The 14,005-nt window shown below is 37.1% G+C and overlaps 1 protein-coding gene across 5 annotated transcripts in view; it reads left to right on the top strand.

The window, feature by feature from the left end:
* pawr (PRKC, apoptosis, WT1, regulator) overlaps positions 1–14,005 on the top strand; it is a 66,748-nt gene that overhangs the window by 37,058 nt on the left and 15,685 nt on the right. For all 5 annotated transcript variants that reach the window (XM_081363575.1, XM_081363576.1, XM_081363574.1 and 2 more), the window contains one exon: positions 5,152–5,280. In XM_081363575.1, coding sequence (XP_081219701.1) covers positions 5,152–5,280 — 129 coding nt within the window. The remainder of the gene's footprint in view (positions 1–5,151; positions 5,281–14,005) is intronic.

Raw genomic sequence — 14,005 nt, 5'->3', positions numbered from 1 at the left:
GGCTCTCTCAGAACTGGCATGGACCAAGCAGTGGATTAAGTCTGGTGTCCTGACTGTGTCCTCCTCCTATTGTTTTTATTATTTTTAAGTCTGACTGATGGAGTCAATTCCGCCGTGCGTGTTATCAAATGTGGGTCTTGGTTATACATGCTTGAATCGCTGTTGGATGGAATGCTCTTACTGTCTGAGAACACACTGTGCGGTTTGACCACACGCAAGTCATGAGGTGAAGATTTGTCTTTGTGGTGACTTGTTAAAACAAAATGTCTTGGCAAAAACTTACCGAGGCTGAGGTCTTCAGTAGCTTAATGGAATATTTCAGCCAGAAATGAACAAAAACAGAACACATACAATTCTAGACAGTGCATATTTGTTTACGCTGGTCTTTTTCATAGAAACAAACAATTTCTGTTCAATTTCAGTTCAGTTCAGTTCATGCGTTAATAGACCTTTTTCAGAGCAGCACCATTACAGGTAAGAAAGTGAGGCTGTGAGGGATAGTCTTGCCGTGTTTCCAATGGCATCCGCTGTAAAAAGCTGTGCTCCTAGATTACTTACAATTTTCCACAGCTTATATAATTTCAACTGAAATTTCTTGGAAATATATTCCAGTGTTTCATGAGCAGAACAATCCAAAAACACATTAAATAACAGTACAGCCCATTGAAGAGATACATGTCTGTCCCTCACAGCCATTAATAATCAAAGATGGCACTGCTGTGAATAAGGTCTGTTGTCCAATTGAACTGATTACAGACATATTTATGAAGGGTTTGCATAAAATTCGTTCTGCTTGTGTTTAAAAAATGCCTAATAAATATAAAGGAAGTAGGACAGACAGAAAGACAATAAATCTATATAAAAATTCCATATGGCTTGAGAGGTTTATTGTTCTCTAAAGCCCTGAATAGTTTTGTGTGACAAACAGGCTATAAAAGTGGGTTTGGAACAACATTAGAATATATGATGATGGAATCTTAATTATCAGATGAGCTATTACTTGAAATATATTTGAAATATGTTTATCTTAAACACATAGGCGGTGTCCAAAAGCTTAGGCAGGTGCCTTGTTGTCCTATTAGCCATTGACTTATCTGGACGCATTTGCTTTCTAAGGTACCTCACAATTTTGGACACACTTTCTCTTCCAGCATAACTGCAACACATTAAAGAGAGCTTTGATGGTAACCAAGCGATTATTTCATTACCGTACTAATTTCTTGCTAGAAATTAAGGGAAAAGTTGAAAAAATTGGGCAAAAACCCCTACATTTACACACAAACTGACTACCAGACACAACTTTTAGATGTCATTTTTGTCCTTCAGTTCAACCGTCACTGAAACACAAGCAGAGGAATAGTGGGATATATAGACAGCAATGGACACATCTGTGCTGCCTTCAAAAAAACGATCAGATGAAGGTATCTCAGTAGACAGGATGTAACACGATCATTGGATTTGGACGTGCATTATTGCCTTCCTACCTCCGTACGCTCCCTGCGGAGGCAGAATTTTCAGCTTTCGTAAGCCGCCTGAATTGATATCTGTTTAAGTTTCGCCTTGTGCCTTCAAATCAAAGTGTAGCAAAAGTCCCCAATCTAAATGTTTCACACCTCTTTCCCTACAATCTCTGTGTTAAAATTAAATGAAAATAACTATTTCTTTGGGGAACAGACAACCCTTCACAGACACTTCAGTTCAATGAGAAACTCACATGCTTTTGTGTGTATATAATATGTAAAAATATGGTGAGCTGTGCTGCCCATGGCTGCTGGGCCGGCAGAAAATTATTTATGATTAAATTTAATAACCAGAGAACGTGTCCTCCTATTCTCCCAGGCAGTTGTGCGTGCGTGCACGATTTTGAGCACTCGACTAAGCCGTTAAAATGTGTTCACCAGGTGAGGTTAATCTCTTGTCCGGTGCAGGAGAGAGATAGGCAAGGTTGCCATCACAAATCTCATTCAAATACTTGCGCAACATTTGCAGGTGGATCTTTTGGCCTCAGTAGGCAGCATTTGGCATTGTAAGCATGCTATATACATGCTATATATGCTACTGTCCAAAGGTTTGCAGTCAATACGTTGTTGTTGTTTTTTGAAAGAAATTACTTTGTAGAAGATTCCAAATCTTATGATTGTACTTGAGGTGCCTTAGGTTGAAACAGAGTGGCTATCAAGGAATAACCATTATCACTTCCCATATCGGTTTGTGTTGTACTAATGTGGAAGGAAATACTAATACTCATAACTGTATTTGACACTTAAACCAAATATGTCTCCACAGCCCTCCAAATTTGATTCTAATGTATGCGCTTATGAAATAAAATGGCTTTTAGCTGTGCCCGGAATAATCTTGGGATTTTGGGTTAAGTCATTAAGTCACTCCACGAGACTGTGGATTTGTGATGATTAAAGGACAGCTGACTTGGTCGCGCACACACTCAAACACACACTTTTCACCTTCCATGGGTGTAATACATCATCCTAATGAACCTGTGTAGCCAGGGCATGCAATACTTGATTAATCCACAGTCATTAAATCCAGTCTGCCGAGGACATCAGGAGGGAAGAGCATCCAGAGCCCCTCAGCTCGACTCTCCATTAATCTACTGCATAACTGGCCTGAATAGAACACCAGTCAAAACACACAAACACACACACAGAGCTTTATAAGGTTTTCTCACTTTTCTTGTTGAATATTTTAAAGAGAGTTCCAAAATGTAATCAGCATGCACAAATGAAATTAATTAAGTGGATTAAATAATGCGCAGAAAAGTAGTGTATAATATGCAAGTTATTAAAATGCATTATTATGTTTCTTGATGTTGATTGGTCAATACAGTGTTCCAGTGGAGCTAAAATACATAAGATGAGACATTATTCATTTTAGATTGTTTTCCCAAAAGAGAAATATTGTACATTTTAAATGTGCATATTTTTTAGTTCACTAGCATGTAGATGATCTCAACTTGAAAATCATATTATTATTTGTTTTATATTATGTAGAAACCATTTTATAAAGAAGCAAAGCACAATCTCTCGTAATTGTGCATATTGTTGAGTCATTAGGAATGTAAAAGATCCTATGATATATTTGAGGAAATATACATTATACATAGTTTCATGTAGATCAGCTTTGGCAGTCTGATTAAATTTAGGGCTCCCCTCTTTTCCATCCACAAAAAATAAAAAAGAATAAAAAAGTGCAAGTGGAGTATTGTAGTCTGAAAGTTAAGACGGTGGGATAGGCTGCAGTTCTGAGGCAGACATGTTGTGCATTCCCTCTGCCAGGAAAGGGGTATTAACATGATAGATCTGGGATCTTTTTTTTTTTTCAGCAGGCGAGAGACAAAATTTCCACTCGCACATGCATTCCTAATAAAGCAGAGGATGAGCACAGATGGAGTGTTTTAAATGAAGCCCCTCTCCTTCACTGCAAACACACAGAGGTTAAAGGTTTAATGATCTAACCTGTTTACTCGAGTAAATACATGTACGTTTATGTCAAGCGAAATTAGTTTCTCATTTGCTTTATAAACAGGAAGGGCAAGGAATTTGCAACATTTGTTTTCTGTTTTTTCACCACTTGATCTCCAGACCCTCTTTTATGGAGCCACAGACCCTCAGCGTCACTGTTCAGCCTTATGCAATGTTCTTCATAATTATTATTATTACAAACTTTTATATTTATATAATTTTAAAGAATTTTTGACAGTTTTTATATTTCATATACATTTTGGTTTTATTTATATTTTATTTCAATTCGAATAATTGCAAAAAAAATATGTATGAACCTTTTCACCTCTTCCTGACCCTTAGAATAAAATGCCTTTTTTTTTTTTTTTTGGTGCTATACCTTTTAAGAATATGTAAATGGCCCTTTTTCAATGACCAGGCACATTGTTAATAATAATCTTTTTCCAAAAGAAAAGAAACAAATGTATTTCTTCTGACTTGACCTCTTTAAATGAGTGCCTTTCTACACTTCCTGAGTGATAATAAAACTCTGTAAACTGGCAGTTTCAAGCTAGACCCTAAATAGATTATCTCTACAGTGTTTAAAGGTCTATTTTCTTTTTTACTGTTTTCAAAAGGTCATTTAGTGTGAGTGTTTGTATAGTTACAGACAGTATTTGTACAATAATGGCTTCCTTTGAAAATCTCTTTATAGTCATTTTACTGTTGTGACACTAAATTGCCCTCAAGTTTCTAAGCTGTCTTAATTGACATAAATGATTGTCATTAGGCAGGGAAATGCCTGATTTTGGCTAACAGGCAGCGAAGTGCAGAAGTGACCTCTTTAAGGGTGCAGCGGGGGCTGATGAAGTGTGTTTACTGATCCCTGGGGAGTGGGAAAAGTGTGTGTGTATGAGTGTGTGTCTAAGTCATAGTTTGTGTATGCTAATGCCTATGAGAGGTTTCAGAGTTTGGCCCATCCCCAGGAAGTGTTGATAAAACTGGCTGGCCGGAAAGCTTGTGTAAATTATTACATTCCAGTTTAGTTTTGTAAGGCTATTTTTAGCCTCTTAGTCCTGTGCTGGGCTCCACCTTCACTCTTCCTCCTCCTTCGTGAACTGGAAAGACTGGTTTTTACATGCAGCCAGAAAACCGGTTTCTCTGCCTGTGTCATTTTTGTCACATATGGCGGTGGGCGTTATCATTCATAAATAGCTCAGATTGTTAGTATTCTCAAAATTACCATGTTTATTGACGTTTTAAAGTCTGTCTTTTAAGATATGCAAAACTTTCTGTTCTTAGTGTGCAATGGGACATTCCACTTTCCAAAAATCCCCTAGACTCATACCACAAAGGCTGTTCGGTAAACTTCCTGTGTGTGTGTGTGTGTGTGTGTGTGTGTGTGTGTGTGTGTGTGTGTGTGTGTGTGTGTGTGTGTGTGTGTGTGTGTGTGTGTGTGTGTGTGTGTGTGTGTGTGTGTGTGTGTGTGTGTGTGTGTGTGTGTGTGTGTGTGTGTGTGTGTGTGTGTGTGTGTGTGTGTGTGTGTGTGTGTGTGTGTGTGTGTGTGTGTGTGTGTGTGTGTGTGAGTGAGTGTGTTGAACACAATTAGACTCTCTCGTCATGTGAAAATAATCCACAAATCCCAAATGATCTGAACAAACTAAACTGACTGAGCCTGATATTTTCTCTGCAGAGTTTGGATGAGCTTGATGATGATGACGGAGAAGAGAAGGAGGGGAAGACGGACGAAAATCTTACACAGCACAACACGGTCCAGAACGAGTCGCTGATCTCTGCCCCCGGAGAGGCCCACTCGATACAGGTGAGAGTGTGTGAGTGTTTTAGGAATGTCAGAGGATAGTCCTGCCTCTAGAGGGTGTTTGGAGTGCCGTCACCATTCTGCCTTACAGAGGCAGTGTTGACTAAAGAAACAAACACAATCAAGTGACAAACAGAAAGCAGAACAGCCCAAGCTCATGGAGCCTCAGGCCACATTATGAGAAGAGATAATATCTCTTGACACTAGACATGACAGAGGTTTGTCTTCTATTTACTTTATGACCTGTCTAGAGAGGAAACGTGACAGAACAGGATCACAACGGCATTAGATTTTTTATTTTAGAGTTTTAAAACCGAACTTCAGGGGTGAGCGTAGGCCACAAAAAGTGCCTAACAACATTACATTTCCTAAGAAAAGAGAAATAAAACACAACACAGTAATAAAATACTTCTCACAAAAAAGGCAGTGTAAATTTACTATATTACCTATGAATACATATCAATATGTTTTTTTTCTCCCTTGAATTGTTTTGAAAAACATTAAAAAATAAAACACATTCATTATTATAATATATACACCACTTTTTAGTAAGATTTTTTGACAGTGGGCATTTATTTAAAAAAGTATTTTAAGTAAATGCTGTTCTTTTTTTATACTCAAAGAATTAAAAAAAAATTGTATTATAGAAAACGCTAAATTATCCAAATTGACAGAGTGTGTTAAAGATATAAAAGATTGGATGACGCACAATTTTCTTTTATTAAATCCAGATAAGACAGAGGTAATACTTATCGGTTCAAAAAACCACCCGCAAAACCTCTCACAATACAACTTTAACATAGTAGGGTGTCCTGTTACTTTATCCTCTACAGTAAAAGACCTGGGTGTTATATTAGATTGTAACTTGTCTTTTGAAAATCATATTTCATACAAAAACAGCCTTTTTTCACCTTAGAAATATTGCTAAGTTACGTAACATGCTATCAGTTTCTGATGCAGAAAAGTTAGTTCATGCATTCATGACCTCGAGACTAGATTACTGTAATGCTTTATTAGCTGGTTGTCCTGCATCCTCAATAAACAAGCTACAGTTAGTCCAAAATGCCGCCGCTAGAGTTCTTACTAGATCAAGAAAGTTTGACCATATAACACCAATTTTATCATCACTACATTGGTTACCTATAAAGTTCCGTATTAATTACAAGGTATTGCTACTGACTTATAAAGCCCTAAACGGCTTAGCTCCAGTCTATTTAACGGATCTTCTATCGCCCTATAATCCATCGCGCTCTTTAAGATCACTAAATTCGAGGCTTTTGGTCATACCTAGGATATCCAGATCCACCAAAGGAGGGAGATCATTTTCACATTTAGCTCCAAAACTCTGGAATAGCCTTCCTGATACTGTTCGTTGCTCAGATTCGCTCTCCCAGTTTAAAACTAGATTAAAGACGCATCTCTTCAGCCAGGCATTCATATAATATTTTAATCTTACAGTTAAATCCGGTCTCTACTTCATAAACGCCAGAGGAGAACTGGCCCCCGACTGAGCCTGGGTTCTCCCAAGGTTTTTTTTTTTCTCCATTAGGTCACCTGATGGAGTTTTTCGGTTCCTTGCCACTGTTGCCTTTGGCTTGCTCAGTTGGGGATACTTAAATTGATTAATCGATTCAACAGTGCTATTGATCTGCATTACCAAACGTGGATGTTTTACACCAGAAACAAACACTGATGTACTATTTTATTTAATACTGTGAAGCTGCTTTGATACAATCTGTATTGTGAAAGGCGCTATATAAATAAAGTTGACTTAACTTGACTTGATAGTTTCCACAAAAATATTAAGCAGCACAACCGTTTTCAGAATTGATAATAATAAATGTTTTTTGAGCTCCAAATCAGCATATTAGAATGATTTCTGAAGGATCATGTGACACTGAAGACTGGAGTAATGATGCTGAAAATTCAGCTTTGACATTGCATGAATAAATTACACTTACAAATACAGTGTTTCCCCTACCATTATATAAGGGGGGCGCCCCGCCCTCCTAACGGCTCCCCCCGCCCCCCCTTGGAGGTCAAGTAATTTTGATTTGATTTTCTTTATAGCGCCAGATTACAATTTGTTATTTTATATTAAAAAAAACTACATGGCCCTTAAGTAATATGTTATTTATCTTATTTCCACGATGGCATGTCTTTTCTGTCTGTGTTTGCGCGTTTACAATTATCCCAATGAGTGCGCACGTGCGCACACTCACACACAAACAAACACTTGCGTCACATACAGTTGAGCACAAGCGGACAGAGAGCGCGCGGCGGGAAATATGTCGCTGAACTGAAGATGGCAACACTCGCTCTACTGCGAGTAGCAGCCGGAGTAGCTCTCCTGCACCAAGTCTAACGCCCGGTTCACATATATTTCGTTTGCGGTGAGTATTTTTTTCCCGTACACTGCACGCGGATGCAGTCCGTCGATGATCGATCCGTTCCAGTTGCGGTGCGTATACAGCAGTGCAGAGATCGTTTCCGCACCGAGTCTATTTCTGCTGTGCTGCAAACGCTGAATTAAAGTGACAGCGCATGTTTCGTGATCAAAATGAACACCGATTGACCTGAAAATGTAGTAATTTCACCATAAGTGCGATTAATTAAATAAAATGTAGTAATCTCACCATAAATTTATTTAATTAATTACTACTTTTTTCACTTTAAGACTGAGTTAAAGCAAGGAAAACTACAATTTACCTCAACAAGGCGACATAATGAACAACACTCGTCTCATTCGTGGAGGTGGAAAAACAAGTTCTTTGTGACATGCAAGATTTATTGTATTAAAATTTAAATACAAAAGATTTTAATATAAGTACATGGTTAAATATTTTACCACTTGCTTGAACAATTTAATATATAATTATATAGAAGTAATGCATTGAATAATACATTGTTTAAATTGTGTTTACGTGAACGCGCGTTCACAGCAGTGGTGCGTCTGACAGGATTATTCTCTCCAATAAATGCATCATAGAAATAAAAACTTCTCATAAAAAAGCCCTTTTGAAATTTGTTTGTCATATATATGTATTAACTAACATTAACGAACAATGAATGACCAATATATTTGTTAGTATTTATAAATCTTTTTTTAGTTGGTAGTTAAAAAATAAAACTATTTAAGCTCTGGTCCATTAATATTAACAAATACTTCTATAAATTTAACAAAGGTTATTTGCAAAAGTCAATTTTAAAAAGATTTAAATATGTTTATTTATTTTTTTAAAGAGATATCTTATGTTAACATTTTTTAACTTTTACAAACCACTACCCTGCCAGACAATTTATGTGACAGATAGATAGATAGATAGATAGATAGATAGATAGATAGATAGATAGATAGATAGAGATAGATAGATAGATAGATAGATAGATAGATAGATAGATAGATAGATAGTGTCTGTGTCAATTTTCCCCAAACAAACCAACCAACCCCCCCCCCCCAAACCTGTAAACCTAGGGGAAACACTGAAATATATTAACATAGAAAATAATTATTTGAAATTGTAATAATATTTCGCATAAGAGACTTCTTACAAATTTTTTTTTTTTTTTTTTAAATCTTACAGATCCAAAACTTTTGAATAGTGTGTGTAGGCTATATATAAGAAATTAAAACCTTTAGTAATATTTAAGATTTTTTTTCTCTTGAATAAAAACAAAAACAAAAAAACATGTTAATGAATTTTAACATTATTATATTTACAATATTCATTAATTACTAATGTACATCAGCTTTTTGTGCATAATGTATTTTCAGTCATTTAATCACCCTCATAGTTTTAAATGTGTATGGCCAAACACAAAATGAGATGTTTAAAAGAATGTTCATGCTGCTTTTTTCCCCATTAAATGGGCCTACAGTATATAGTGACCAGGGGGTGAAAAAAGCATCATAAAAGTAGCCCATAGAACTGGTGCATTTTATTCCAAATTTTATGGTTGGCTAACTGTCAGTCTGCCATCAGTAGAGCTATGGGAAATTGATTACATAGTTTTCTAAATTACGCATTGTTGTGTTATATCTAATTTCCTCCTGTTGGGTGGTTGATTCCATGTAGCTTCAGGTTGCTGAATGCATAAAGGAAACTATTATCTCGAGATTTCTGAACCGTAATCACATTGGCATTGTGTGTCTGGGTGCATATCATCTTGCATTACTTTTCCCTGTGAAGGATTGCTACTGTATATTCAGTTAGAATTTCAAACCTATTATTGCAAAATATGAAAGGACTTTTAGTGAGCAATTGTTTGCGACTGAAGGCATTGTGAAAAGTGCTTCTCTGAAAATCCATTGAAATGTGCTTCAGTTAGATTCATAATTATGTTTAAATAAAGAAACTACTGCCGGAGCTGTGAGAATGCGAGTAGTTACATGTGTTTCTGGTGATGGTCCTGGTCATGTTCAGCAGCGTACGCCAACCCACAGTTCTCCAGATGTTGGCCTCTGTTGTACTGGACACGGGTCACTTTGAATGTAGGATATTATAAAATAGTCAGTTCTCGTCCTCTAATTTGATTGGCCAAGAGTGACATACTAAATAAAAGAGATACTTGCAAATAGCTTTGACCTGCCACCCATAAATACCTTATGACAGATAAATGACTGACATCCCAAATACATCATATTTTTACCACAAATATTATTACCGTTATAATTAGGGTACAAAGGTGTCGTTACAGAACATGTAGGCTAAGTCAGATACTAGACGTCCAGAGAGCCTAGTGAATGGAGTTTTGTTTGTTCTTTTTCCCATACCAGCCAGTGATCTCCAACTTACAAAATATGAATGATCATCCAAAAGCAAAACATCAGTAAAACAATAATTTATTTAATTATTTAATCATTTATTTAATCATTTTACACTTCCATGATTTGTTTTCTCCATTAAATACAAGGCTATATACATGTGGCCAAAGTTAACTTTATTTTGATAAAAACACACACACACAAAAAAAGATTATTATTATTATTAACCCTATTTGCATCTGCAGATAGTGTAGGTTACACAGTTTTTCTTTCAGTTAACGTCAGTTTTTGTCAACTGTATAACTTCTTGACATTTGTATACGTTTCCACTTGTAATTTCATTATTTTCTTGTCTTCTACTATTATATAGGCCTATATTGTTTCAACATAACCTTATACAAAAGCTTGTGCTTTTAGTTTTTTTGCATGATGATACGCTGCATTTAAAGTTACTGCATTTAAGCTTTTTCTAAAATTATCATCAGTTAGCGAATGAGCCGACTCGCAAATGTCGCGATGTCATTTCGTTTGAAGTTCAAAGAAGGAGTGGTCTGCTCTTGAAAAGCAGTGGGCATGGTCAAAGCTACAATATGTAAGTTTTCGCCACTAGGGGTCGCTAACCTCGCGATTGCTAATGAGAGACAGATATCAGCGCCACACTCGAGTCCCACGGATATAAAGGAATGAGGACATTTCATTCTACCGAACTACCCGCAAGTGCTGAATTACTACTCACACAGGTCAGTTTATTTGACGAATTAAACTTGTGAGGTAACGCAGCGCTGTTTCACTTGGTCTACGCTATCACACTAAACTGCATTTGAGTGTGTTGAAAGTTATAATGTTATTCTAAGTGTTAGTTTGTCTGTATGAGACTAGCAGTAAGCTAGATCAACATAAGAATAACATACTGATCATATTCTAACACTTCATCATGTTGAGCTATATAACATTGATTAGTTTTATGTACATTTGCCTTCCTGTCTAATAAAGTACATGCAAGAGAGGTGTCTAAGTCGAAGTTTGTCACGGACGTGCAGCTCTCGGCATCTCGAAAACGCCACGCTGATATTGATCCTCGTTTAAGTTCTCCTTTTGTCCCAGTCTGCTTTCTACATGGTCTATAATGTTTGAACGAAAAAACAACAGCGTGAGTGTGCCGCTAGATGTAACGCAGTTGTCCACGTCTGTCGCCATGGTTACTATGGCAGTACGAGCGGAAACCAGGGATAACGCGGATATTACGCCATTGACAGGCGACAAGCGAACATGGACGAGCCATTTATTAAAATTGGAATTTCTCTTAAATTAAAAATCTTTGGGAACTTTTGGGATATTGTAAGTACACAACTGCAGGAAATATATCACACTGTGCAAGTGATTTTTGGTTATTTTATTACAAAATCGTACATATTGTATCTTTAAGTAATCACTCCCATAAGGTCAGTTGTGTTGTTGTAGTGAATGTCGGTACTCTCTGAGCCCCTGTGCCTACAGACGAAGCACAATTGTTTGTGTGGTATTGCATAATTACAGCAGCATCCAGAAAATCCCTTATTTTATGAGAAATGACAAAGGTAACATTATGTCCCTGTTTTTTTTTTATAGGCACCATAGCTAGAGCAGATGGCAGATTTACGCATCCCTTCAGAGATGCGAGTGTAGTGCTTTCAAAAATGTGCTGCTTTTTTCCTGCTGCATTTATCAGTTGCTTGGAATGGCTTTTGTGGAATTCCACGTCATATTTCTCTTCTCTCTGACCTCCCACTAGACATGGTCACAATCTACGAGCTTTCTACAACATTAGTACGATGCCTTACAGCTGTCAGGTTCACCCATTACAGTGTTGGATGCACATGATGCGTCTCTGAATATTCTCTGTACAGTCTGTTCAAGGCCGCTGGTTATTTAGGGATGCAGTAAATTAAAAGATTGTAGCTTTATGAGTATAATTCCTTGATATTTTTTTGCTGGAACAAGCATTTCCCTTCTGGTGCGGTGTGTGTGTGTGTGTGTGTGTGTGTGTGTGTGTGCATGTGTGTTATTTTGCCTCTTCTCTCTCTAATCAAGTCCTGATCAACTCAAGGCCTCCATCTGCTTCTGCTTAAGGCACGCTTTACCTTTTTTCTCTTCTGCCATACAAGGAAAACATACTCCGATACCGGAGAACCGCTAGAACTCGCAGAACCGTACGGTGCATTCCACAGGATCATCTCGCACCAGTGTGGCGCCAGGGTCTCTAATGCATTGCTGGAAAATTCAACTGTGCTGTATGATATTGTGAAGTTGGGCCTCAAAACCTAGCGTGTTCCCTACCTATCAATGGCCAAAAAGGTTCAGAATGATTCAGATTTGTCTCAAGACCTAGTGAGCTATCTACCTATACAGCATTTTTAGTGTGATGTTAAAAGCACTATCTAGGTATCACAGCCTTATTACCAATGCCTGCAATGCCCCAAAATGCTACACTCAAATATTCAAACATGCCAATTATGCCAAACAATTTTGTATGTGCTAAGTTTCATTGGCACAATCATGTAAAATTTTGGCCAACATGGGCACATTTGGATGCTGGATTGAAACGTTTGACCTGCCTGTAATTGTAAGAGAGTATCATAGGTGCATTTGAACAATCAAATCAAATGGTGAAAGTGTGGGAAATTCACTAGGGTTTGAGACAACGTCCTTGCTTGACAATATAAAGGATATTAGAACATATGAAAAGACCTCTAAATATACAACTCATTAGGGTTTAATACAGCTCTTGCGTGACAAAATGGGGTAAATAAGTTTTAAAGTGTTAGTGCTGATTTACATTTTTAATTAGCACTTCTAGTGTGAAGACATTGGATGTGCTGGGAGGGATTTCCCATGCGTCACTCAGTGACTCCAACATTAAGAGAGATGAGATTGTGGCAGTGTAATTTTCACCTGACAAAAGCACCTGCTAAAAACGTTATGGAGAAAAGCAGAATTTACATAGTGTGATTGAATGCAGTTTCCTTTAAATTGCTGCCCAACAGCTGAAATTCTCACCTTTTTTTGCATGGCAAGCTCGAGGCTTTCAGCATTCGTATTTAATCTTACGAAGCCTATATGTGTAAATATGAATAGTGTATGGACGACAGGCATTGCTGCTTTTCTCTGGCAGGATTTAAATGTTTATCGCATAAATGAGCACAGCTCCAGAATGCCAGAGCAGGTCTGTGCTGGACTTTTTTACACTGGACTTCTGAGATCTTACCTTTTAAATTGGGTGTCAAAATCACAAAGCCTGTCAGATCGCAAACAGCTATGAATTCCTTTTTAAGCAATATGCAATTTAGCAGAAGAGAAACTGGGCTGAATACAATGAATATATTTGCTTTCTCCATCTCGGTTTCCCACACACTCTCTGTCTTCATGCTTACACACTTTCTGTTCTGTTTTTTTGGGCTTTGATGACCAGAATGTCTATATTTTTTAAGGTTAAGGGTTCCAGCTATGCAAACAGTAGTTATATTAAATAATTTAGCACTTGCTCTCAATCTCTTTTTCCACCAAATCACCATTAGGCTCTTTAAAGTCATAAGGACACATATAAGGCAAGTGTTCACAAGCAATTTTACTTCCATAATATGTATTTCTGAGTGAAAATATAAGGATGGAACTTGATTTTGATGATAAGCTCATGAAAAGTGGTGTTTATATATCAGGTGATTGGAAGGAGGGGGCCTGAAAAATAAGTGCAAAAATAAGTTCAAAAGCGCAGGTTTTGCTTGAATATTTAATTTCTCAACAAGGACAGGCCGACAACCACCTGCATTAAAAGCAAAAACATTCAAAAAGGCTTTTGATTCTTAAGTATGTTTTTTTTTTTATCGTTAAAAATGAATATTTCCCCCTATTTTTGCTTTGTGGGTTTACAGAGATAGTAATATCTGGTGTGGATTTAGATTGTTGACATATTGCTTCAGTCAAACA

The sequence above is a fragment of the Scardinius erythrophthalmus genome (assembly GCF_964197995.2).
Source record: "Scardinius erythrophthalmus genome assembly, chromosome: 4".
Lineage (NCBI taxonomy): Eukaryota > Metazoa > Chordata > Actinopteri > Cypriniformes > Leuciscidae > Scardinius > Scardinius erythrophthalmus.
The sequence above is the reverse complement of the archived record's forward strand: the minus strand, read 5'-3'. Positions and strand labels throughout refer to the sequence as shown.